The sequence below is a fragment of the Zootoca vivipara genome, chromosome 8, assembly GCF_965207765.1.
Source record: "Zootoca vivipara chromosome 8, rZooViv2.hap1.1, whole genome shotgun sequence".
Taxonomy (NCBI): Eukaryota; Metazoa; Chordata; class Lepidosauria; order Squamata; family Lacertidae; genus Zootoca; species Zootoca vivipara.
In genome coordinates, this window is record NC_142591.1 from 12,656,324 (window position 1) to 12,684,051 (window position 27,728).

Here is a 27,728-nt window from a genome sequence, read left to right on the forward strand (position 1 = left end):
CAGGTTCTTTTTGCTTGCCACGAAAATATACTAGATGAAAATCAATACTGCATAGTTTATATTCTGTCTTCACATACATGTGGCTCATGTAGGTATCATATGTCTGTGTGCGTGTCTGTAAGCACTCACACAAATGTTGGCAAATGTTACCGATTTTTCTCAGCCAGGACAATACTGATTTTCTCTAGCATGATCAGACTCTAAATTTGCATCTCTTTGGAAATAAAACGAGAAGAGTATATTTCTTGTGACAGTCCCTCTGATATCGTTAACAAATGTATGCTGTAATATTTATTTATTTGGGTCTAGAGCCGGATAAATATTAAAGATCTAATATTTCAGTGCTGAAATACTTATTTAGCTAGATGTTTGGCTAAATAGCAACTTTTTAATTATCTGTGCGGCTGGAATATTTAAGGTTTTTTTTTTGACCCGAGACTGTAACCTCAAATGCAGTCATCTTTAAGGAAAAGTTCCTTAATTCCAAGAAAGAAAGAAAATACTATTGACTATAACAAATACAGCTCAAAGTACCGGTACACGAGTTTGACAACTTGTTTATGAATATGGTTTTATATTGAGCAACGTGTGGCTTGCAAATCATGTGTTTGCAAATCTATTTTTCAGCAGGTTATTCGTGTTCTGGCCTGGTGTAGGTTCAACTAGGGGATGTGTACCTTTCTCTGAACTCAAAAGTCAAATGTTTGTGAAGTTATGAAATCCCTACAGTTCAACCCTGCAACTTCCACTCTGCAAACCATTATGTCTATGCTGTTGATTGACATGTAGGCATTTTCTAGCTCAAGGCCCTCATTTGTATTTTATTTCTACAAATCTACACATTGTATGATGTGGCCACGTCAAAGACACACATTGCTTTAAAAATTGCCCTTGATCCTTTTTGAAAAGGCCATTGTTTCTACTATTCTAGTTGGGCCTGACATCTTCCGTTCATGGCTGAACTTTATTGGTTCAAAATTTAATTCCAATCAATCTGTAACAGAAGTATCTTTCAAACATTACTAGCAGACATAGGTAGTACTATAAAGTTGTACCTTGGATCCCGAACGCCGCAAACCAGTTTGCAAATGTTATTTGGAACCCGAACGTGCGGAGCTTCTGATTGGCTGCAGCCAATCAGACGCCGCGCTTTGGTTTCCGAACATTTTGGAAGTCGAACAGACTTCCGGAATGGATTCCGTCCGACTTCCGAGGTACGATTGTACACAGATTGTTTCATTTTTGAAAATGTGCTGCAGTTGGATGGGGCAAGAGCCCAACTCAACGAAAGCTTGTTTGCATATCGCTCAGCGACTTAGTATATCTCAGCAGCAGAATACAGAGGAAGGAACTTAAGGATAAATTACTATTTGTGGCTTTGTAAGTTAATGAGCAGGTGAAGCTGGGAAGTCAGATCCCAAACAGATTGGTCATGCTCCCGCCTCCGTTTTCCGGCTGTTGCTCCTTGCACAGGATCTCCTCTTGGCCATCATGAAATGTTTTGGAGAAGCGTAAGAACCTGCTCTCACATGGGGAATCCTGAAAAGTCGCAATGCATTTGTCAAAGTCATCTCTCTGGTTGGTCTCAGTCCCTGCAGAGATGTGCTTGAGAACCTTTGGGTGTTCTGAACTCCCAAGATGGACATCCATCAATGTTCAGGGACATGCTTCTGCCCATCATGTGTGTATGTGAATACAAAGGTAAGGAAGGTATTTTGAGGGGGGGTTGTTTGTGGGCCAAGGCTCCCCTTTTGACACCCCCCCCAACATCTGCTGGTGCTTCCAGTTATGGAGCCCAGATTTGAAGGAAAACCCCACAATAAATTGGTGGCTGAGAATGGCATTTGCAGAGTAGAATGGAAAGGAGTGGGGCAGGATTGTTCCCTCATCTCTGGTCTTCTGAATACCCCTGCAAATGACCCCCATTTTAGTTGAGTACCCCATGTTTGCTTCGTGTTATGTAGCTCTGCCCTTAGACATGCAGTGCGGTTCCCATGAGGCTTATTACGGACAAGCAGAAAAATAATAGAAAATAATGACACACACCCCCGCCCCCGACACATGGCTTACATATTCATTCTCAGAAACTTACCAGCATCCACCATTTTCAGAAGTGAAGAAATAAACGCATAAGATATTGGAGGGAAAAGTCACATGCAGCTACTTCTACAGATATTCTAAACTCTCAAATAAATAGATATAAAAGACTGCTTCAGAACGATTTCTCCACCTTCATCATAGCAGCATATTTAAAGGGTGGTTTGTTTCATGTTACGGATGGGTTTATGTTTTGTCTTCCGTTACTTCACTTCACATACAGATTTTTTTTTTTGCATTTGATGGCTTTCCTCATGACAAAAATAAAAACGTAGTTCTTGACTAAACATCGACTCATGCAGTGATTTAAGAACTTTTAAGGATCTTTTCTCTGGGTAGGTTTTTTTGGTTTTTGAATCCTGATTCTATATTTGCCGCCTCAATGAGTTTTTCCTGCCTGCACTTGAATATCAAAGCTTACTTGCAGCCCTTCAGAAATAGGCCACAAGCAGTGAGGGGGAAAGAAACCCCCAAATTCTTATTGACTCGGGGCAGAAAACACGAAAAGCTTCTAAATAATAAATCTGGCATCTATGTGATCCGAGTATCCCATCAGCACAACCTTTTAGTTCAATAGTTGAGGACAGAAGATGCTTGTTTTTTAAAAGGCGACTGTCCCCCGGAGATCTTGACAATTGGACACATTTTCCCACCCCCCAAGCAAAGCCTTTATTTAGGAATTAGAAATAAGAAGCAATTAAGATTTCTGGAAGGGAAAATTGCAATGGTTGGTAAAAGAATGGTTGAGGTAAAATAACTCAAAAACACATTTGAAGCCGTAAAGCAATGAATTTTTCATTTCGTTGCAAGATGTATGGATGTATCGCCACCCGGTGAGGCAGGCTCTCTTACTCAAATTGGGAGGAAAAGGTTGCTTCAGATCTGATTTATTAAGTTTCAAGTTAATAGTGCCTCGAGTATGCAGTCCATTGTCCAGTGTTTGTATTTTTTATATCTAATTGAAAAAACACAACTTGGGAGATTAAGCAAGATGTTTTTTTAAAGCCCAGTCACTAATAAAGGGTCACAGCCGAGTTACAACTCATTTTATATTAATTCAACTGATGAGACTCAGTTGGAAGACAAGGTCTAATTTGGTTGTGCTCTCGAAGCCCTGTGATGGAGCGAAGGTTATTTGCGGAGTGTCAGTGTGTGACTTTTGTGAATTTTTTTTTTGCTGTCCTTAAAGTAATGAATGCTATTTTAGAATCATAGACTCATAGAGTTGGAAGAGACCACAAGGGTCATCCAGTCCAGCCCCCTGCCAAGCAGGAAACACCATCAAAGCATTCCTGACAGATGGCTGTGAAGCCTCTGCTTAAAGACCTCCAAAGAAGGAGACCCCACCACACTCCTTGGCAGCAAATTCCACTGCCAAACAGCTCTTACTGTCAGGAAATTCTCCCTAATGTTTAGGTGGAATCTTCTTTCTTGTAGTTTGAATCCATTGCTCCGTGTCCGCTTCTCTGGAGCAGCAGAAAACAACCTTTCACCCTCTTCTTTTTATATATATAAAATATATATATAAAAAGAATCTCTTTTCCAGGGCAGAAACGGCTAAAAGCCTCTAAATAATAAATTGGCCTCTACATAGGGGTCAGTATACGTTCAACGTGACATTTTAGTTCAGTGGTGACTGTCGCAATAAATATTTCAGGACCTACGCAGAGAAACGAAGGCGCGATCTGCCGAGATTTCATCGGGTCTTGAGGCAGAGGCTGCTATTCAGATGACTAGATGAAAGCACACACCGCTTTAACATTTGGCCTACCTAGCCAAAAAAGGGGCCCGGATGTCAAATTGTTAGTGGTTCATTGCTTTGAAGACCAGGCCACACACTGCTTGAAAGCTATGCCGATATACCAAGATGTCCTCTTGCATAAATTCAGGCAAAGCGGGGGGTTCTCAGTGGAGTCGCTGTGCCCCAGTTCAAAGGTGCCATTTGCCTGCTGCTTCAACGAAGCTGTGCTAGAAGTTGCAGAGCAATGTGGATTTATAAAGGCCTCTTTTATATTGGCAAATGCAAAGATCATGCCTTTGCCTTCTTTTAACGATTGGACCAGGGGTCAGCAAACTTTTTCAGCAGGGGGCCGGTCCACTGTCCCTCAGACCTCGTGGGGGGGCCGGACTATATTTTGAAAAAAAATATGAACGAATTCCTATGCCCCACAAATAACCTAGAGATGCATTTTAAATAAAAGGACACTTTCTAGTCATGTAAAAACATGCTGATTCCCGGACCATCCATGCGCCGGATTTAGAAGGTGATTGGGCCGCATCTGGCCCCCGGGCCTTAGTTTGGGGTCCCCTGGATTGGACTGTTTAGTTTGGGTCAGTTCAGTCAGTTTTTAAACACTTTGGTGGCTTAGCTCTTTGTCGATAAGCTATCTCAAGCCTTGGAGAGAGTTGGAAGAGAAAGGATGGGAGATAATACGTATTAAGTCATTTTAAATTAAGCTTCAAGTCTCATTCTGCCTAATTGTAAAGTGCTCTGTTTAAAATATTTAAATGTTTTTGGCCTACAACTCCCATCATCCGTAGCTAACAGGACCAGTGGTCAGGGATGATGGGAATTGTAGTCTCAAAACATCTGGAGGGCAGAGTTTGCCTATGCCTGCCCTTGAGGGAATTGTGATTGACGGCCTTCATCCTGCAAACATACAGACAATGGTGGGTTCAGGTAGGTAGCCGTGTTGGTCTGACACAGACGAAATAAATAAAAAAATTGTCCAGTAGCACTAATTGTCCAACTAAGGTAAGTTCTGGGTACCGTATAAGCTTTTGTGTGCATGCACACTTCTTCAGATACACTGAAACAGAAGTCACCAGACCCTTATATATAGTGGGAGGGTAGGGTGGGGTGAAACTAACTTAGTTGATCTCTAAGGTGCTACTGGACAATTTTAATTTTATTTATTTATTTAGACAATGGTGGTATTTGTTTTTAACATGCATGCATGAGGGGAAATATTGGTAGAACTGAGCATCAAATGCTATTGTTCCATCTCATGGTTAACTGGAATTACAATTCTTGTTCCTCTTTCAGCAACACTTTTCTGCGTCTAATTTTCCCCTATAAAGAAGGGGAACGACAGAGTACAATAAATTCCACGCTTCTGTCCTACAGCAATTAAACCAGAAACTCTCATCACTGCCAATCTCTCATGAACAAGCCAGCACTAATGGTAGAACTAAGATTGCTTTGATAATGGCCTTTTCGGGGGGGGGGGAAGAGATCTGCTTTCAATCTCGCCACGCTATTCAACAACTAAGGTCCACGACCAGCCACAGACTTGCGCTCTCTTGGCATGTGATATATGGAAGAAGGAAGCTCTAGCAACGGCTGCAGCATCTTAAATCAGTGGGATATGAATCAGGATTACTACTTTGTCACATTAAATAGCAAGGGTGACATGATGGAAGGCTTTGGCTTTACTTCAACCAGCCCCCCCAAATTCAGTAAAATTTACTGTTATGGAATGAGACACTTTCAGAGAGAAAGTGTTTCCATTAACACCGTCGCGATGACTACACCAAAAACTCCAGTAGCTGATAACTGAGTTACGCACACATCTGTTAGATGAGTCTATTGAATTATAAAGTGACAACTATGCCACCATTTATGAGAGAGAATTGTAGAGTTGGAAGGGACACCGAAGGTCATCTAGTCCAACCCTCTGTGATGCAGGCAACTAAACTAAATCATACATGTCAGATGACCACCCAACTTTTGTTTAAAAACCTTGAAGGAAGGAGAGTCCTCCTCAGATTCTGTGGAGACTCCTTGTAATCTTCTCTCCCTCTACTTCAGCGTAATGAAATGACAAAAGTCTACATCAAAATCCAGACATTTAAATTTTTGGATTATGCTATAGAAAATGGGTGTGTGTGTGTGTTGGCTTTTGCTGCCCAGCTCCCTAAGGGACTGAGTCCTCCAAATCCAGGCAGATTACAAAGCCCTTCTAAATCTCTTGTGTAACTGGTAGATAGGCAAAATATAGGCAAGGCCTTCGAAAAATGAAGAACCGGTTTAGTGATGGTTAGTTCTCCCCATCTGCCTGGGATTTGCACAACAGGCAATAGATAGATCCACCATCTAGTGCCTGCCAGACTTCAGAGGGTGTGAGAGACTGGATGGCAGCCAAATATGGAAAATATGTTTACAAATATTATACCATGCTGAATTCCTACACGGGAAACAGCAATTAGTAGTTGAAACAGGGAGATCAGGAAATGCATCTCCTTGATATTAAGGAAATGGTGGCTTCCACATACAGGAAGGGTCTGAGATTTGCATTTCAAAGGCACAAAGCCTACATTGTTCTTGCAGGGTGAGAACTTAAATTTGATTCCAAGTATTTAAAAACAGGGACTCGGGTGGCGCTGTGGGTTAAACCACAGAGCCTAGGGCTTGCCGATCAGAAGGTCGGTGGTTCGAATCCCTGCGACGGGGTGAGCTCCCGTTGCTCGGTCCTTGCTCCTGCCAACCTAGCAGTTTGAAAGCACGCAGTGCAAGTAGATAAATAGGTACCGCTCCAAGCGGGAAGGTAAAACGGCATTTCCATGCGCTGCTCTGGTTCACCAGAAGCGGCTTAGTCACGCTGGCCACATGACCCAGAAGCTGTCTGCGGACAAACGCCGGCTCCCTCGGCCAGTAAAGCGAGATGAGCGCCACAACCCCAGAGTCGTCCACGACTGGACCTAACAGTCAGGGGTACCTTTACCTTTAGTCTTTAAAAATCCATTCCATTTAATGGATTAGTCACACCAAGCTATTTGAGCCTATGTGAGCCAGAAGGTTGGTGGTTCGAGCCCACCCAGGGACAGCTGTGGGCAGGATACCTGCATTGCAAGGGTTGGACTAGTTGACTCTTGGGGTCCCTTCCAACTCTACAATTATATAATTCTACTTCTGGGAATATGGAGGAGCAATCTCAGACAACAGCAGTTTTGGGCACCCAGTGGTCTATAACTGAGATGCATTGATGTTGCTTTGCTTCTGCTTTTCAATTTATATTTTATTTTGCTGTCTTCAGTAAAAAAACACATGGCAGCTCTGGTCTCTCTCGTAGCCTTTCCGTGCCTGCAAATGTGGGGGTTAAAATAACCCTGAAGAGGATTAAGAGTAATCAGTGCTAAGCTTCCTGTTGCATTTCTCCTAGAAGCTCTTAAGGTCATCGCAGCAGCTGTGTCCTGTGGACGAAAAACATCCCAGTGTCTCAACCAACCTCTTAAGTTGCACATCATGGCTCCACTCCAGATACATGGTTACACGCAGCAACGTGTCTATTGCTTGGGGAAAGCGGCTTGGAGATGTGTATTCTCATCTGCATTGCAAATGCAAACTCGCAAGCCTACAGTGGCTTGGGCAACCCAGCCAGATGGGTGTGGTATAAATAATAAAATCATGATGATTATTATTAGTGCAAATGGGGGTGCTGTCTTGAGACCACGTGTGGGCAGAAACTGCTTCTGCACTTGGGTCTCCTGGGCTTGAACACAAATAAATATGGCAAAAGTGAGTTCAGAGCCGATTCTTTCAGTGCCTTGATTCATTCAGGCAAATCCTGTTTCGGAAATCGACAAGTCTTGCATTTGAAGTGGGCACCATTCCTTACCGTGGAAGAGAATGGCTGCATCTAGCTTAAAAATGAACCTTTTTAAAGAAATTTATCCAAAAGACAGGACAAACTACTTTTGCCTATTGGTGAAACAAAAATACGTGGAACTACATTGTATTAGGCTTTTAATTTCAGACGTTTGCACCAAAATGTTGAAAATTTAACTGCCTTTGCTGTGTGTGGGAAACAAATCGGAAACTAAGAAGATTTGCTTTTAAGTTGTTTATTCCATTTACGCACCTGTTTGTTTGTTTTCGTTTCTTTTACAAACTAGTCTCTTCGCACACTCGAGCAGGTATATTATAATGTCTGTCATCTTCAGTTATAAGGGTTACAATTGGCCAGGCCTCTTCTGGGTCGTTGGGGTAAAGAGTGATGAATTCATCTGTGTTGTACTTATAGAGTCGATAGACCTGGATGGTATGCTGCAGGGCGTAAGCCAGGAGAAACATCTCCACCTAGGTATCGAGGGGAGAAAGTGGAAAAAAAATTGCATGCATTATTTAAAAAGACAAATAACCGATTCGGCCAAATGTATTCTGGAAATAAGCCTAGACACCCACCCCAATCTGGGTGGGATACGATACAAGCAAAGAGGAACACAACTCCCAGCCTGGTCCAGAGGACCATGGTCTACATGGCCAAGTTAAAAGACAAAGAAATGGCCAAAATGACCGAAAGAATCAGAAATCAAGAAACCAAAACTTTAATAAAGAATGGGGCAAATTTATAATTTATATTAACAACCATTGTAAACAGTTAAAATTGTTAGTAGGGTTGAAATAACACTTGTAGTTTAATGGGGTTTTTAAAATTCTATTTATTTAATCATTTCTTCAACACAAACTACAACTGCAAAAAATACGTACAACAAATCCACCACAACAACACACTTTGACATTTCAGATTTAAACATGCTGATACCGGTATATACCTATGACCACACCCCCTTTAACAGTATTTTCCCACCTCTCTCTCCTTGTAGTTTAATGGTGAATTTTGGATCTAATGGAGATGTAAAAGATTTGGATTGTTATGAAAGATGCTGGAGGAAATGATTAACAAGAAGACCCACAAAGGGGAGGAGGGAAGTCCAGGAGATTCTACGGAATCTTGTCTTGATGTTGTATGTCGGATATGTGATTGTTAAGCCGTAATTTGAAAAACCAAATAATTTAAAAAAAAAAAGATGATGAAAAAGCTCGCTTTTAGTCACGGGAGGGCAGCTGCTCCCCCCCAGATCAAGTAAAACAACAGAAATACTTAACTAACTGACCAATCATGTCGGTTCTTCCCCGCCAAAAAAAGTCCTGGCTACGCCCATGCTTTCAGCCAATCAGCTGTGCAGGAGAAAACTGTGTGCAATTATGCATTTATTCAGTTTATGCTCCCCTTTCTTTGCCAAACAACTTATCAGCAGGATTCCAGCTTCTCTTGCACATACAAGGTGTGAGCAGGTTGGCTGCTGCACATATGCTCTGTTGGATCAGGGCCCCTGCTATTTCATGTAGCAGCTTGCTGAGTAGTTATATACGCAGGGGGGAAAGTCAGACGAAGCACTGGATTTGTTTTTTCAGAGATCCATGCAGTTGGAAAGGACCCAGGAGGTCTTCCGGTCTAATTCCCACTTCTCAGTGCAGGATGCAACCTTCAGCATCCCTGACCGATAGCCGGCCAACCTCTGCTCAATGAGAACACCCAAAGGAGAGAGGAAATTGCAAGGCCACAGATTTTGGTTAAGCATTAGGAGAAACATCATTATGGCAACAGTGGAGGAGGCTTCCTGGGGAGATGGGATTCCAAGTCTACAATTCTAAGCTAGGCCAGCAGGCCTTGAAATTCCCTGCTACTTTGCTTGACAGGTCCTGCTTGGGCCTATAAAGTTTCGAGTTCTGGACTGCACCAAATCAACATGTGCTTTCCCTGCTCCTAATGAATGTCAGGGAACGAATGCTAGATCCCGTTTTTGTTGAACGTGGGGAACTTACTTGTTCAAGGCCTCCCATGTGACCGAGTTGATTCAAGTGGTTTTCCATCAGCTGCGAAGGATTGCTGGACGTATCCCGGGCAAAGAGAAGCCAGGCAAACACGGGGACCTCCTTCCCCTTCTCGTTGTCTTCGTACAAATGGATTGCCGTATTGAGCATGAGAAATTTCACAGCTTCGTAGAGTTTGTATTCGTCCTCCTCGCTTCTGAAAAGCTCATCGCAGGCCACTTGCCTCTCGGCGAGGCCCTTCATTTCACTCATACGTTTCCACTGTAGAGGCAAACACATGAACGAATGGGATGCAAGAAAAACAGCAGGAAATAAAAGTCCAGTGTGAACAACGCTTAACAATGCGAACAGCTTCCCTTCTGGACAGCTTGGATTCAGATCTCTAAAACCAAGATATCTAAGTCAGCTAAAGCTTTTCTCCAGAAAGGGCTACATTAAATTGGTGAGGTTGCAGGCCAGGGGGTTTAATTTGGTTGTGGTGTATTAGTGTAGCAGGGAATGAAAGAGAAAATATAAATGATTACTGGGGGGCAGGGGGAGAATTAGAGTGGCTTCTATTCAACTGTAGGTTCTCAAACGTCCTTCAATCTTCTACTCAATATTTTGGAAAGTTGTTTTTTCGCTGCATTTGGACACCTCTTAAGATAGCGTTCCCAAATTTTGCATGGTAGTTCTGAAGATCAAGGAGCAGGTTCTTCTCTATACAGTGGTGCCTCGCTAGACGAAATTAATTCGTTCCACGGGTCTTTTCTTATAGCGAAAAATTCGTCTAGCGAATCCCATAGGAATGCATTGAAATTTTTTTGAATTTTTTTTTGCCCATAGGAACGCATTAATTGAATTTCAATGCATTCCTATGGGAAACCGCGATTTGCTAGACGAATTTTTCGTAAAACGCATTCATCTAGCAAGGCAACCTCCGCTCGAAAAATCCTTTCGTTAAGCGGAAATTTCGTTAAGCAGGGCATTCGTTAAGCGAGGCACCACTGTACTTGGAAGCAACTGAACACCATTTCTAATCAAGAGGGAAGACTGAACCTTTCAAAACTGCCAAGATTTGGGAGCTTCTTAGAATTCACAAGCAATGCCAAGTAGCAAGATGCTGCTAGGATCTCATAAGAGTATCTATACTGTGGTGTTGGTAATCTAAAAAACATTCAAAACTGAGATTATTCGATTGATTGGCGAGTTAAAAGACAAGGACTCAATCAATTTCAAAACCTTGATTTCATAATCGCACGTCACACTTCCACAAACAAGTCCGAGTGCCAAACCACGTACAATAATAGCTACATGAAATTAAATTTCAGCCGAAATAAGCTAAAGCACTAGACTGAGCAGATCAAATTCGTAAAGAAAATGTCACAATTAAATAATAACTAACATTGCACCAACATAGCATTAATGGCTACTGAGCAAAATATCTATTAAACAGCAACCAGTAACAAGAATTACAATAAATATTGTACCATCAACCCCGGAAAGGATCTAGAAGGGTAATTTGCACACAGAAATCTGTTTCAGTGTGTGGATTGATTCTTGCTGAAGTGGTGTGATTAAAACTGCCTGGTTCTAACCCAGGCTTCCTCAACCTCGGCCCTCCGGATGTTTTGAGACTACAATTCCCATCATCCCTGACCACTGGTCCGGTTAGCTAGGGATGATGGGAGTTGTAGTCCCAAAACATCTGGAGGGCCAAGTTTGGCCATGCCTGTCCTAGATGGAGAAGGTTGATGAGCCCCACCTGCCCCTCAACAGCACGTGCAGCAATTGCCACCTTGATCATTGGACTGCCATCTAGTCCCCAGCTAATTCCAATCTCCCAATTGCTTGTTTTAAATAGTTGGAAATGTGGAACTGACAGTAAGGTAAGTTAAGCATAATTTGTCAAACCTTGTTTTTTAGTAGCATTAAACAGTCTTTAATTTCATCCACCAAGTTTTCAACTTTGCTGGTCCATTTTTGCCTGAGCTGCCATTGCGTGATCCAGCCATATTTCTCCATCAGTTTCTCTGGGAGCTACAATTTTCAGAAGATAAAAGTTAATCTTTACCAGAAATTCGACAAGGCAACTCATTATGTAGGTATATGTTCTTTGACCAGAATGGGTACTTAGAATACTGCACAATGAGAAAGAAAACTCGTGCCGTGTGCCGTTTGCTTTTGTGCTTTCTTCTCTGAATGCACAGGTATTTGTTAAAAAATAATCTGTGGCGGTTGAACAAGCCTATACAAATACCTGCTAAGCAAAAGCTACCATCATTTTGTCCTGTTAAGAGATGTGCTGGAAGTTTGCGACCTACCGACGACATGTCCTCTCTCTTGAGCCAGTCAGGAAGCTGAACAGCTTGGCTAAGGGCTTGAAACAGCGTCGCTCTGACGGCGCAATAGTTATCCCCTCGCACTCTCCTTATCGAAATAAATTTCTGTGAAACTGCTTCGTAGCCCTGTGCGAAGAACAAAAAACTACTCTTAGGTGCACACATCCCAACAAACAAAAAAATCAGAAACTTCACGTGCAGGAGCCCAATATGAGGCCTGGTTTATAGAAGCATCACTCAAGAATTTGAAATCTCAATGGGGCTGCCGTCCCTCGGATGACCAAGCACACACTGTGACTCTTATCTGGAGAGGTCAGACCAGGCCGCAATAACCCATGCCCTCGTTGCATTTAGGCTTGATTACTACGATGTGTTCTACATGGGGCTGCCTTTAAAGATGGCCCAGAAACACACAATGGTTCAGAATGAGGTCACTTAAATATGGTGGCTTTCATCTTTCAAGCAGAGAGGGGGAGAGAATGCCAAATTCAAGAAATGCGTTCCCAGTTCTTCCTTTGGAATTTGGCGCCGAAGCTGAGCCTGTCCAACATTTTGAGATCACGGCCCTATGGTTCAAATGGGAAAGCCTGAAACAGTATGGGGTCAGAGTTATTTGAAGGGTCACCTGCACCCGTAAACAACCGGCCTGCTTCTTAATGGAGGCCCTTCTTGTTTGCAAAGCACCAGTATCAGTGGATTTTGTGGGCATGAGGGGGATGGCATTTGTCGCCACCTGACGGTGGAACTCACTTCTAGTTGGCTTCCGTGAAGTTAACACCCTTAAGATTTTCAGAAAAGCCTTGAAGAATGGCAGTTCCGTCACTGCGAGAAGTGAAGCTACGGGGAACCAGACAGAGGGCCTTCTCAGTAGCGGTGCCCACCCTGTGGAACACCCTCACACCAGATGCCAAGGAGATAAATAACTATACAACTTTTAGGAGACATCTGAAGGCAGCCCTGTTTAGGGAAGCTTGATGTTTTTATTATGCTTTTATATATGTTGGAAGCCGCCAGAGCGGTTGGGGCAACCCAGTCAGATGGGCGGGGTATGAATATTTCTATTACTATTATTATTATTATTAATGTTTACAGCGGCTTACTCCAAAGATTATATTTTGTCTCACTACTGTGTTGCTTTTGACCGGTGGTTTCATTTCGAGGCTCAATATGTACTATTATTATTTTTATTAATAACATGATTAAATGGGAAATTCAAGCGGTAGCAGCTATTATTTGAGTAAGCAGCCTTGAGAATTCTGCTCAGAAAGGCAACCTATAAATATTTTAAATAAATACAAATATACAGAATTAAACTATTCTAAACATCAGTGTCTAGGTATTGGATATTTAGGCGAAATACAACACCTAAAGGATAGATCCATTTCTTTACTTATTTTTAAAAGTTATGAGTTGTAGCCAACCAAACCATACTTTGAGTAGGTCGTCAAAATCAATAGGCTTTAGTTATAACTAATTTACATCTGCTGTAGTCAGTGAGTCTACTTCCAGGCAGGGTGGATAAAAAAATCAATGATTTTTAAAAAAACACAGATTTATTTATTTATTTAAATCAGATTTTTAAGATAAAATGCTTTGGGAGGAAAAATCTTTCTAAAGATAGTTTTCTATTTAACTTACATTATAGTCCAACGGCTATTCATCAGGAAATAAGGATTTGTTTTAAGTTTTTCATGTGTGCTAAAACTCAGTCTAAGTTTTTTTAAAAAAAAAATTAACTGCACCAGTTAACAAACATTGATACATATGCTACAATGTTATTGTTTTAGTTAAATAAGTTGTTTAAATTGTTATTTAGGAAATGATTGTTTTTCTCCCTCCAATAAAGTACAGCAGAAAAGTTTTCCAAATATAAACAGTTAACTTATTAAACCTCAGAATAATTTCACAATTATCTGTCTATGTATTTCTAATAGTATAACCAAATCAGTAATTTCTGATAGAACTGTAAAAAACTACTCTGAAAATTTATTATTCAAAAAATGAAACTTTCATCTGGTTGTAAACATTAAGGTTATGCCAGCAAGAACGAGTCTTTCTGTAAAAAAGATGATATAAACCAAGTCTCACTGACTAGTGATTTTAAATCAAATGCACTATCATATGCACTATTGTCAGAAAATGAGATCAGACCTTCCTTATACATTTGGCCTGCGAAGTGTTTCCTCTCCATTCTTTTTGACAGTAATCCATGATGCCAACCTCTGGTTCGACACTTAGCTTGTTTTCTGGAAAATCTGAATTGCATTTAGGAAAAGAGAATCCATTTTAGTGGGGGAAAGTCAAAAGAAGCACAGTTCTCTTCTGCATTACAAAAAAAAAAGCAAATCTGTATATACATTTATGGAAATTGCAGGCCTCTTTGGCTGCGAGACCCCTGAGCCTGGGTGAAGGGCACTCAGTAAGCTTATCAGCTTCGTTACAAACTACTTAAACTTCTTCAGTCTATTCCATTTTGACATTTAATCATGTCTTCCCTAAAGAGCTCACACTTATTTCTGACGAGCAAAAGGAGTGTCTCACATGTGGGTACAGGACTAGTGGGGTGTGGGGCAAGACTTGCAAGGAAATCTTCCTTGAAAATAAATGGAAAATAAAATAATATCCTTTTGGATATTCTGGTCTAATATTTGCTTCCTCCCACGTTGGGATTGCGTGGAAAGGCTAATTGCAGTCTTTCTGCAATACCTGGTTTTCAACATCGTGATGTATCACCAGCTAAACATTATCATAATAAATAACAAGATGAAAGATGAAAAAATCTTTTTTTAATAATTCCAGTGGCACCTTAAAGATCAACTAAATATAAATTTTCAAGGTATGAGCTTTCGTGTGTAATACACACTTCGTCAGATACTCTGAAGCAGAGGAGACAAAATGTGTATTACACACAAAAGCTCATACCTTGAAAGCTTATATTTAGTTGATCATTAAGATGCCACTGGAATTATAAAAAAAGATTTTTTCATCTTTCATCTTGTTATTTATTACGACTATGACAGATCAACATGGCTATCCACCTGAATCAGCAACTAAACATTACAATTTACAGGTGAAACTCGGAAAATTAGAATATCGTTGAAAAGTGCATTAATTTCAGTAACGCAACTTAAAAGGTGAAACAAATGTATGAGATAGATGCATGACACGCAAAGCAAGATATGTCAAGCCTTTATTTGTTGTAATTGTAATTATTTGTCGTTAGGTGGGTAAATTATAAATGGAATGTAATTAATGAAATGTAATAGCAACGTTTATTTTTGTATTATTGTAACTATTTGTTTTATTACTGTGGGATTTCTAAAAGAAAGCATTTCTAAAAATTAAAAGAAAAAGAAAAAAATAGTAAGTTGCATTACTGAAATAAAGGCACTTTTCGACAATATTTTAATTTTCCGAGTTTCACCTGTATATTGATATATCACAATGTTTGAAATAAGGATGGAGCTATGCAGGGGCACTGGCTGGCTTCACAGTTTTCCCCACATTGTGATTTTTGCACAGTGCGTGCGCACACACACATCATGATTTGTAATAGATTGCCAGGTCAAAAATCATGAAACCGTTATCATGATACGGACTTCACACTGGTTTTGGATGAAATATCGCCCAGCTCTAACGCACACCATGATTTGCGATATATTGCCAGGTCAAAAGCTTTGAAACCGATACAGTGGAACCTCCGTGGTCGAATGTAATCCGTTTCGGAAGACCGTTCAACTTCCGAAACGTTCGACAACCGAGGCACAACGGGCGGGCGGCAATTTCAATGGGGAAACGTGCCTCGGAAGCCCTTTGACTTCCGAGGCGTGTTTGAAAATGGAACCATTCACTTCTGGGTTTTCGGCGTTTGGGTTCCGAATCGTTCGGCTTCCGAGACGCTCAAAAACCGAGGTCCCACTGTATCACGATATGGACGTTCAAACCGGTATTGGGTGATCTATTGATAGATCACCCAATCCTACTCTAGAAGGCAGCAATAGATTACCGCTGGGAATGAGGGTGTGTTTGGGGTGAAAGTTTGCAACTGCAAGGTGTTAAGGTGGGGGCAAGTCAAGGCTCCGGTCCCACTGCCCCCCAAGTCCTGATGCTATAGGTTCTGTTGTTTCCTCTGGGGTTGGCAGCCAACGCTCCGAGGGCAACGCTCACTGAGAGGCTGCTAACCTCTACACAGAATTCAACTAATACATCATACTCTATATGTGTAGCGCTGAAATGTACCTGAGGAGCCTGTCCCACACACAAGCAATACTTTTTCTCTCTCTATTTCTTCCGCATCACGGTACATGTCCTCCTCGCTGCAACAACATCAATACACACTTCACATAATGGCAAAGGGCTGATCCGTAGACATTTCTTTTGAGTTAACTTCGGAGTGGGGAACCTTCAGCCCAGGGACGGGATGTGGCCTTTAAGACCTCACTAATTGGCCCTTGGGATCTTCCCCATTCTGGAATGGCGATCACGGCTCTCGGTTGCATAAATGAGGAGAGGCAAGTATAGAAAACCCTGGATTTTGTGTGGGTGGAATGCAGCCTTTTGGGTAAAGTGCGGAGTCGCACCTGTTGCTCCGCCCACTTTTGGTTCTGGCCCCGCCCACCGCTGTCATGCGCCCCCCCCCAGGAGACTCCCTAATAGCCAGCGTCGACCTTGGGCTGAAAAATGTTTCCCATTCCTGGAGCAAATAGCTAATAAGAAACAAGGTAGTTTTAGGCGATTGTGGGCTGTATCCAACAAAGTCGGCGTATGAGCAGGACAATATCTGCAAGCACAACATAACTCTGCCTCCCCTCTCATCCTCCCCTTGAGTGTCTTCCCGCAAAAAAAAAGAAGACAAACTCTGTTCCTTCAAGCCTCTGGAGCAGATTTGGGTGTGGAGGGTCAGGAGCAGAGAAAAAGTTTCCTTAATAATTTTGTTCGCCCCAGCCACCCTGCGCAGCTCCCCTATACAGTCATACCTTGGTTTCGAACTGAATCCGTTCTGGGAGTCTGTTCGGTTCCCGAAACTGTTTGAAAACCAAGGCACAGCTTCCAATTGGCTACAGGAGCTTCCTGCAGTCAAGCGGAAGCCGCGTCGGACACCCAGCTTCTGAAAAATGTTCACAAATTTACTTCCGGGTTTGTGGCGTTCGGGAGCCGATTTGTTCATCAAATAAGCGCCATTCGAGAACCAAGGTATGACTGTATAGGGCTGCCTTCAGATGTCTTCTAAAGTTTGCATAATTAATTATTTCCCTGACAATTGGCGGGAGGGCATTCCACAGGGTGGGAAATGTTCCCCATAACCTCGCTTCTCGCAGTGAGGGAACTGCCAGAAGGCCCTCGGAGCTGGACCTCAGTGCTCAAGGGATTCCACCTGCTCACACAATGACTTGGTTGGAGTCAACCATATGGGCGTCAACTGTACATTCATTTGAGCAACAGTAAAAAAGAAAAAAAACTTTAATAGTTGCAAATACTCAAAAAAAGAGTCAAAAGCAAGTAATAATGAAGACACACCTTTTCCCCCTCTGGACTCTTAAGATCTCTAAGAGTAACAGATTGTTGCCTCCCAGATTTAGAATGCATTTTGTTGGTGATGGAAAAACCTTTGGAATCATACAAGAAGGGAAATAAAAAAATCACATTATATTCAAAAAGCAGTCTAACAAAGCTTCTTCCACATTAAAATAAAAACAAACAAAACCCACACATGTAAAACTGCAATCCTGTGTTCAGATACTTGGGAGTAAAATCCCGCTAAATTCATATGGGACTTAATTTGAAGGCAATCAGCGTAAGGTTACATCACATCAAGGACACATTATGGCCCGCATCCCAAGAGACTCAGGTACCCGCCTAAAGTTGTTGAATGTACCCCAAGTGAGATGCGTCTTGTCTCCACCATTATTAACTTTCAGGAGGAATTCAAAAACACAGTCGTACCTCGGGTTACGAACACCTCGGTTTGCGAACAGTTCGGGTTACGAACTGCGCAACCCCGGAAGTGTTTTCGTTGCGCGTGCGTGCGCAGAAACAGCGCGCACGGTCTGCGCATGCGCAAAGCGTGAAAATCGCGCTTTGCGCTTTGCGCAGCGTTCGGTTTACGAACTATTCGGGTTACGAACTGCGATCTGGAACGGATCGCATTCGTAACCCGAGGTATTACTGCATTCCTGTTTATTCAGGAATATTCGGTGTTATGTTGGAGGGGATGCCAGGAAACCGGGAAATATGTTCACATGTGGTGGCGGTGTAAATATGTACAATTTTTCTGGCAAAGGGTGTTTAAGGAGATAACAGAAATCACATGGGTTAAAGCCAACCGACCGAGGTAGCGTTATTATCAATTTAGGATGGGGTGGAAAGTTCGTAGGCTATGAAGGTCTTGCTCACAAATTTATGGACAGCTGCACGAATCATGATAGATAGGAAGTGGAAGGGGCAAGCAGAATATAAAATGGAAGAATGGTATAATGAGGTGTAGGGTATAGCTATTAATGATAAATTAACATGAGCCATTAAGGTGAGATGGAGAATACGCAGGAGAAATGATTTTGAGGAGATGGGGGGGGGGTGTTTGTAGAATACAGTAAAAAGGTAAAGGTAAAGGGACCCCTGTTTGTTAGGTCTAGTCGCGAACAACTCTGGGGTTGCGGCGCTCATCTCGCTTTACTGGCCGAGGGAGCCAGCGTTTCGTCTGCAGACAGCTTCCGGGTCATGTGGTCAGCATGACTAAGCCGCTTCTGGCGAACCAGAGCAGCACACGGAAACGCCGTTTACCTTCCCGCTTGGAGCGGTACCTATTTATCTACTTGCACTTCGTGCTTTCGAACTGCTAGGTTGGCAGGAGCAGGGACCGAGCAACGGGAGCTCACCCCGTCGTGGGGATTCGAACCGCCGACCTTCTGATCGGCAAGCCCTAGGCTTTGTGGTTTAACCCACAGCACCACCCATGTCAGTGTAGAATACAGTGTACTGTTAAAATGGAAAGGGATCAAACCATCGCAAGATGTGTTGAAAGTCTGGGAGGTTGAAAAGTTGCAATGGAATCGAATAAAATAAATAAAAGTGGGATATAAATTAAGAAGAAATACTCTTGGGTTAATATCAGGCTTCCTCAACCTTGTCCCTCCAGATGTTTTTGGCCTACAAGGCCCATGATCCCTAGCTAGCAGGACCAGTGGTCAGGGATGATGGGAATTGTAGTCTCAAAACATCCGGAGGGCCGAGATTGAGGAAGCCTGGGTTAGAAGCAGAGCGGATCTTCCAGGAGCCCTTTTCTGTCAGCAGAAAGTGTTTTTTCCAACTTAACACAAGAAAAGAGAACTAGCAATGTGCATCCATTAGCTTCCACAATCTCTCGCACCTCAGGTCTATACTTGTGCTAAGCCCATCTGGTGTTTGTAGCTCTTCTCCTGTGGCTTGTGCAACACTCCAGAGAATCATGCCACCATGGGATTTTCTTTTGCTTCTGCGACTCTGGATCCAACCCGATAGTTTGGCTAATTCAGGTGGTGGCTGTTCTGAAGGAGAGTGTCCCAACACCAGAAAGAGGTTGCTACTGAATTAATCTAACCCAAAAATTAATCTCAGCAGTACTTACTGTGGCCGGGCGAACTAGCTGCAAGGAAGCTGGAACAGCAGGTACATCATCGCCATCAAAATGCATGCTAAGTCATCCTACTGGGCAGGAGAAGACAGCAATCCGTGACGGACAGAGACTTGAAAAACAAAGGTAGCTTTTAGGTCCTGGTATTTGGCTTATTTGTCGAACAGCCTCAGCCTCTAAAACGACACCTCTCCTTTCAACGAAAGAAGGCTTTTGCTGCCAGGCGGTTGGAAACACTGTATGCTTTTGTCAGAAGTTTGCTTACCTACTCTGGACACACTGCCAAGTACGGGAGCAATTTCCATGGGAGCTAGATCCGTTGGGATGAGTGGGGTTAGGATCCAGCAGATCTCCCATTTCCCATCCTCGGCTCAGCTATAACTCCACAGCATCTCCCCCATCCTTGCTGAGCCAAGCTCAGTGGATCTTAAGAGAGAAGGATCCCAAACCTGTTCAAACTCAGTCATATGTCCTGGCCACCTAGCATAAATTAAGCCAGCAACGCAGTACAGTGGTATCTTGGTTCTCAAACGCCTTAGTATTCAAACAACTTGGAACCCAAACACTGCAAAGCCAGAAGTAAATGTTCTGGTTTGCGAACTTTTTTCGAAAGCTGAATGTGGTCTGTTTTGAATGTTACGCTTCCAATTTGAGTGCCACACTTCTGTTTTGACTGTTACTCTCAGGTCTGTCTGCTTTTGCTATTTATTTTGTGTTTTTGTGGCTTTTTTGTTTTGTTTTGTGACTATGTGGAACCCAGTTCAGCTACTGATTGATTGTGTGACTGCAGTACACTGTTTATTGCTTTCCTTTTATGGATCAATGGTCTCGTTAGATAGTAAAATACATGTTAAATTGCTGTTTTAGGGTTTATTTTCAAAAGTCTGGAACGGATTAATCCATTTTGCATTACTTTCTATGGGAAAGCGCACCTTGGTTTTGGAACACTTTGGTTTTGGAGCGGACATCTGGAATGGATTAAGTTTGAGAAGCAAGGTACCACTGTATTTTAAAGGCTTGTTTCCCCCTCTGCCAGACGTAGGCAGACAAGCAGAAGCTTCGCTGCTCCACTGCTGAATGGAGCTAAAGTTGTGTAACTTTATGCTGGCTTTAACTTACACAAGCTTGCTTTTCGTCAGCTTCCTGCACATAGGGCTCGACCCCTTGGTCTTTCCACACTCTGGAAGCGAAATGGGTACAACATTGCTCTAAAAAGGTGCCAATTGTTCTGCCTGGCAAGATGGCAAGCCTGGGGTACTAGGTTGTGCCATTTTAGGGGGATGAAGCTTAATTTTTGTACATTTCATCAGTGAGGGGTATTAACAATCCATTTGGAGGTATGAGGAAATTTGCTATTGTTTTTGTGACTGGGCAACATTTAGCTTAGCTTGAACTGCTTTTGCTAAAATGGTTACTCTGCTTGCTATTCACATAAAGGTAGAGGACCCCTGAGAGTTAAGTCCAGTCGTGAACGACTCTGGGGTTGCGGTGCTTATCTCACTTTACTGGCCGAGGGAGCCGACGTTTGTCCGCAGACAGTTTTTCCGGGTCATGTGGCCAGCATGACTAAGCCGCTTCTGGCAAAACCAGAGCAGTACACAGAAACGCCATTTACTTTCCCGCCGGAAATGCCCGACTGGATTCTACATGGGCAGAAGTTTTCGTTACATCAGAATTCTAACCTCTGCAGTAATATTGGCCACCAAACAACTGAAAATACTTAAGCCCCCTTTTAGTTGTTTTACATTTTAATATACTGCTTTATCTTTTACTAGGAACATTTGAGAGGTTTTATACATAGACTTGTAAGATTTGGCCTAGAAAGAGAGGCTGGGTAATGAGAACGTCTTATCTCCCAAACAAAGGATCAAATCAGAATTTCAGGTTGGCGTCTTCATCCTGCAGTTACTTATTTTCTGCAGGCACCAGAACACTTACCATGGTGATTGAAAGGTGAATCAGCATCAACACAACGAACAGGCAGATTTGCTGAAAATAAATGGTTTTACCCATTGGTCCCCCAATACAAAGAAACACTTTGAAAGCCCAAATGAACTGAGGTTTAAATTGTGGTCAGGATTTGAAAGCAAAGCTTGAAATGGCCTAGCAATTCTAGATTAAAGCAGCAACCGGCTTAGCCTTAACCATGGTTAGTGCTGGTGCAGAAGTAAATATCAAAGGGTAGTTAAGGCAGACCATGCAAAAGAGAGGATTTGTGCGAGAGGGAAGGGAAAAGCCCATGTTTTTCCAAGCAAACTTTCTATTCGCAAAACAAAGTTCGCAAGGCCCACATTTTCCATTTGTCTGAAGAACGAACCCATCGCACGTGGAAACTTGCTCATTCTTCCAATAAAATAACTTCTTTTACCTATTTAGCATCTGGAAAAATATGGTAAAGTCAAGTCACAGGTCTGAAAAGGCTTCTTCAGCCAAACTTTAAGGACAAAAACTCACTAGTCTACTGACGATTCCATTGGGGAAGGGATGAGTGAGGCAGGCAGGTTTTCTTTACTTTTGTGAGAATTATCTTGGCGGGGTCGAGATACTTTTGAGACCTCTGCCTGGGTCCTCTTTGTACAATTGCCGCCATCTTCTTTGATGGTCAACGCAGGGCTCCCTTTGTAGCTTATGCTTGAACTCATGGAAGACATTTTGTCATGAGGAGGGCATTTTTCCTTTTTGTTTTTAGAAAGCTGTATACCAAAAATACTTTTTTTCCGCTTCTCTTCTGTGGTAACGGAAGGATCAGTTGCCTTCCTCGCCATTTGCTGTGACATCCCAGGGCTATGAGAAAAATATATGAAAAGCCTCTGTGAGGCAGCTTACTCACTCTTACACAGTTCAAATAGTCCAAATGAGACGTGAAAGCAACATGGGGTGGGGTGTCTGAATAATGGATCATAGCATCATTTCACATGATTTAACTGAACTTGCATGTGGTCTTAATTCCCAGGTTTCCGACTGGATGTAGACACTGCATTTTGTCTGCAATATTCTTATAATGAAATCAATACTCATTTGTATCAGCCCATTAAAGTCAAAAACCAGACAATGTAAACCGTAATTAATGTGGGCTTGTTTTTCGCATATACAGTGGTGCCTCTACTTACGAATTTAATGCGTTCCGAACGCACATTCGTAAGTAGAAAAAAAATTGTAAGTCGAATCCCATAGGAATGCATTGGGAGAAAAAATTCGTAAGTAGAAGCAACCCTATCTAAAAATTCGTAAGTAGAAAAAAATCCTATCTAAACCGCATCCAAGATGGCGGACGGAGCTCCATTCGTAAGTAGAAATATTCGTAAGTAGAGGTACTACTGTATTCCCTTTTCTCTTATCTTTTGGCATATTCAAAATTAACTCACTAACTACAAGTGGAGGAAGTTTGCTTCCTGAAGCAAAGAAAAGGGGCATCTTCAATATTCCAGGAAGAGCTGTTTCCTCACAAGTTACAGAGCAGCAAACCTAAGTTTATCATTGAGCATAAACCCAAAAGGGATCTGCAACCAGTCCTGTCTGCATGAGAATTGTCCTTGCACGATAAGCATGCTGATTACATTTTTACAGAACGCGCCCAACCAATAATCTCAGTATTTGAGAAACCAAACCTCCACTCACCCCGTATTTTTTAATTGATTGATCCTAGAGATTTTACCACCCTCCTCAAATGTTCACATTCTCTCTGGGCCTACAAAACATCTTTACATCACCTCTCCTTGAAAGTTAATCAACAGACTGAAAGCTGTTAGGAGATCCCTATTTACCTAACAGAGCTACAATTAGCACAGCCGTTTAGCAGTCAATCTCTCCTCCTACGAATGCTGACAATTGTAGCTCCTTCCCAATATTTTATATATGGTGAAGTAAGCACTCCTGTGTAGGAATTTGTGCTTCCCCAAACATGCATGTAATTGTATGCAATGAGGCTGACATATGTGCTAATTTAACTACAAAAGACCATCAGAACAATGTCTCACATCTTGCCTACCGTGTTTCTCCTAAAATAAGACACTTCTTATATTTATTTTTTCCTCAAAAAAACACACCATGGCTTATTTTCAAGGGATGTCTTATTCGGGGGCTGGATCATAACAGGGAAATGATTTTTGATATGAATTTTACAGATGCTGTACAATTGGCTGTGTTTATTTCTCTATTTAGAAATCACGTTTCTGTCTCTCAGGACTGATTAGCCAGATGCTGCCTGAGATCACAATTGGCTTTACCAAAAAGCTGTTAAGTACTTTCCTTTGATACCCACATCTCATGGCTACCATAAGGTTTCTACCTTTCAGGACAAAGGCAAGGTGATAATAGGAAGTTGTCTTTTTCCGGCTCTTGCTGTTGCCTCTTGCCGGCTCTTCCGAAGGCGCTTAAATGCCTTCCTTTCCTTGCCAGACCTGCTCCCCCCCGGCTTATTTTCGGGGTATGTCTTATATTTATTCTACTCATGAAAAGCCTGCCATGGCTTATTTTTGAGGCCCGTCTTATTTTAGGAGAAACACGGGTATGCACAGCAAAACAGATGGCATGCGCACAAATGATATTTTTATAGGAAACTACACAAAGCACCATTTACTCTTGCTGGGTGCAACGCAACCAGAAATCAAATTACTGTATCAAGATTATTTGCAGTTTAGCTATTTCTGAAGCGCACGTGTGTTTGTGGGAGCCAGTCAGACAAACAGGACTTTATTCTCTCCGCACCGGCATTTTACAGAGAGGAGGGGAAGGAATTCAACTACGAGGCTTGTATGTGAACTATTCAAAAAGTTCCTCTGTGTGTGTGTGTGTGTGTGTGTGTAGGGGCAGCTGGCAAAGGGAACAGATATCTTACCATCTTTTACTATGACAAATAATGCATAACGCAGCTTAGATGTTACCCAAAGCGTTAACACACGAATCGAATTAATCAAACAGAAACATAAGCAAATCCTCGGCTTTATTTTTAAACTCACATAAGGCACCGTCTGTTAATCTGCGGTTAACGGAAGCGCTTACCTTACTTGGGTGGCCTGGCTGCTACTTAGCTTAAATCGCTTAGTATTGTCTGTAAGAGTTGCAATGCCGGGGCTTGTGCAAACCTGCCTTTCCGGAACTGGTCTTGGCCCAGTCGGTTTGTTCTCATCTCCCTCAGCAGCACCGAGGACAGTCTTTCTCCCATCCGGAGGCCTGCAAAGCTGTCCGTCCTTATCTGTGCTCATCTCTGCAGGGCAGAAAAGCCTCTTTGAAGTTTCAAGCCACCGCTTTAGAGGAAGGGGAATCAGGAAAAGAGAGAGATCCATCACAGGAGGAAGGAATTTTGACAAATCCTAGGCAGTCCCTTTTGCAGTTTGCCTTTTTTAAAATGAGTGTAAACAAGGGCTAGGGAAGATAATAATAATAATAATAATAATAATAATAATAATAATAATAATAATAATAATAATAATAGCAATGCTGGGAGCAAGCAAGGATCAGCTTCCCAGGTAGATCAGTCTGTAGAGCATGATATCTCAGGGTCATGTGTTCGAGCCCCACTTTGGGCAAAAAGATTCCTGCATTGCCGGGGGTTGGACTAGATGACTTGGGGGGGTCCCCTTCCAACTTCCAACTCTAGAATTCTATGATCAAGCCTTGCATTTGCCACTGTCACAGAGGCTAGACTTGAGAGAGGGCAACACAATCCCATACCCTCCAACATTTCTCTGATGAAAATAGGGACGTCCCCTTCCATAAAAATTTGACTACAGTATTTATACCCCACACATCTTACTGGGTTGCCCCAGCCAACATATATGAAAACATAATGAAATATTAAACATTAAAAAAAAAAACTTCCCTATGTGAGATTGGCTTCACATGGCTTGGAGAGGGTCGGATAACTCCATACCCTCCAACATTTCTCCAAAGAAAATAAGGACATTCTAAGCGGGGCTTTTTTTCAGCTGGAACACTCTGGGACTTAGTTCCAGAACCTGTCCTGAAGGTTCCACCACCTCTCCTGAGCGTTCCGGCAGACCTTCTCTGTGCGGGCAGGCGGAGCGTTTTATGGGTGGGGGAATTTGGATGGACCAGGAGTTGGCATATCACACACTTTTTTCAGCACTTCACTTCTCTTCCGAAAGAAGCTCTATAAGGGAGGCGCGACAGACATGTGTTTTCAGCGGCTCCCTAAAAAAATAGCCCAACCACTTTGGTAGCTCCCAAAAAAGAAAAGAAAAGCCCAGTCACTTTAATGGCTCCCTAAAAGAAAGCAAAACCACTTTGATGACTCCCTAAGAAAAGCAAAACCGCTTGGGTGGCTCCCTAAAAAAACGCCCAACCACTTTGGTGGCTCCCTTAAAAAATAGCCCAACCACTTTGATGGCTCAACCACTTTGGCATCCTCTTGAAAGAAGCTCAACGACTTAGGGTTGTCTGTCCCCAAAACAGTGGGAGTTCCTGCACCTCTTTTTCTAGGGGGTGGTGGAAAAAGCACTGCTCTTAAGGAAAACTGGGATCAAATCAGAAACCGGGACGGCTTCTCTATATCAGGGACGTTCCTGGAAAATTAGGGAGTCGGGACACTTGGGAAGGGTCTGCAATCCTAACCGAACCCAGCGGGAGTTGCTTCCAGGAAAGCGAGTTCGGGGCTGGGGCGGGGGTGGTCCGTAATCCTGATCAGGCACGCTTCTCCTTTGTGGTTTTACTCGGGAGTAAGCCTCGGCGGAATCAAGCCGAGCACAGCAGCCGCGCGTCGGGAGAGGGAGCCAAGCGAGCCTGGCCGGGGTTCTATTGGGGCGGCGGCGGCGCTGCGCTTTCCGCCCAGCAGCCCTTTGGAAACCACCGGACAGATGCGCGCGGACAGGATAGGGCGCACGGCACCGGGCGGGGCAATGAATCTCTCGCCTTTGCAGCGGAAATAATAATGAGATTTGAAATTACCTCGGTCGCAGCAGTGGTTTCATCATTCACTGTCCGGCTCTACTTTAAATATATATCTATATCTATACAGTACACTGTTCCCTTTGCTTCCGCGTTTTCTCTATAGACTTACAAATCTTCAGACTCACACGTGCCGAGCTAACTTCCGGGTACACCTACGAAGCCAAGTTCCGGGTTGCATTGCATTGCATTGCATTGCATTAATAAACTATAAATCTCCAACGGGTTGACTTCACCCCCTTCATGGTTTTCTGAGACAGTCGGATGCAGACAACAAAGACATATGTATTATTATATCGTGTAGAATGCATGCATTATTTTATACCATATTGCACATCTATTAAAAAAACCCATATCATTGTATTACTATAGATCAACATGCTGTTTTCTATTATATAGAATTATATATATGATGATATATTTTATATCTTCTTCGGCGATCGCTCGTAGCCGAGTAAGACTGCCTTCCATGAATATGGTCTTAACATTACATTACATTACTGTACAGTCTATATAAATATATATACATAATATTTTATGTATGTATGTATGTGTGTATGTATATATATATATATATATATATATATATATATATATATATATATATATATATATATATATATATATATATATATATATATATTCCGCCAGGGAAAAATGCGGTATGAATAAATGTGTAAAAATAATAATAAAATTAAAACGAACAAAGAAGTTCCATCTCGGGGAGTACCAGTTGCTCTTCTCTGAGTTTCGTACCTCTATGATGCTTCTTCCCCCTACTTCTCCCGGCACCCGCCCCTTGGCCTTAAGTGCAAAAGCCGCAATTAATAACCCTCCCACAATGCTTTGCGAGAGGAAGGGAAGTGGGGTGGTGGCCTCTGCCCTTTCCCAAGATGGCCGCTCCCTGTATCTTTGGGGTCTGCTCTTCTCGTTACATTGGCAGAAGCGATTGAGGTGCTTAGTTAGCAGCATTATTTTATTTTATTATTATCTATTTTTATTTTATTTTATACCTGCATAGGGAGAGAGATGGCTACATCAGGGGCGCCGCGCCTGCTTGCAACGGCGTGTTTTGGCAAATATTTATTTTCTTTCCGAGCGGGCAGGACACCCGCCCTTCCATTGCAGGGATATGGCAGCGAGGCTGCAGTCCTATGCACGCTTCAGTTGGGACAAG

General features: G+C 42.5%; 1 protein-coding gene across 7 annotated transcripts; it reads right to left on the reverse strand.

Annotated features, from left to right (window-relative positions):
* Positions 1-7,925: 7,925 nt before the first annotated feature.
* OTULIN (OTU deubiquitinase with linear linkage specificity) lies at positions 7,926-26,655 on the reverse strand. 7 transcript variants are annotated; one of them, XM_088675096.1, is made up of 11 exons: positions 26,552-26,655; positions 24,647-24,851; positions 22,100-22,429; positions 19,640-19,757; positions 17,554-17,642; positions 16,276-16,352; positions 14,188-14,291; positions 12,019-12,162; positions 11,609-11,734; positions 9,707-9,976; positions 7,926-8,176 (listed from the first exon to the last, which is right to left on the reverse strand). In XM_088675096.1, the coding sequence occupies exons 4-11, from the start codon at positions 19,703-19,705 to the stop codon at positions 7,982-7,984; spliced, it is 1,071 nt and encodes a 356-aa protein (XP_088531222.1). In that variant the 5' UTR covers positions 19,706-19,757; positions 22,100-22,429; positions 24,647-24,851; positions 26,552-26,655; the 3' UTR covers positions 7,926-7,981. The 7 variants fall into 7 exon arrangements, with proteins under 7 accessions (XP_088531222.1, XP_088531220.1, XP_060134020.2 ...); XM_088675094.1 differs by having other exon boundaries at positions 24,647-24,891; XM_060278037.2 differs by lacking the exons at positions 17,554-17,642; positions 19,640-19,757.
* Between the last annotated feature and the right edge of the window lie 1,073 nt (positions 26,656-27,728).

Bases quoted from the DNA above. Each gene is read 5' to 3' on its own strand.
- OTULIN (XM_060278037.2), bottom strand. From the start codon at position 24,849: ATGAGCACAGATAAGGACGGACAGCTTTGCAGGCCTCCGGATGGGAGA. The intron at 16,353-22,099 runs GTGAGTTTTTGT...ATGTTGTTGCAG, and splicing joins ATGGAATCGTCAGTAGACTA to CGAGGAGGACATGTACCGTG. The intron at 9,977-11,608 runs GTTTGACAAATT...TTGCCTCTACAG, and splicing joins TAATGCTACTAAAAAACAAG to TGGAAACGTATGAGTGAAAT.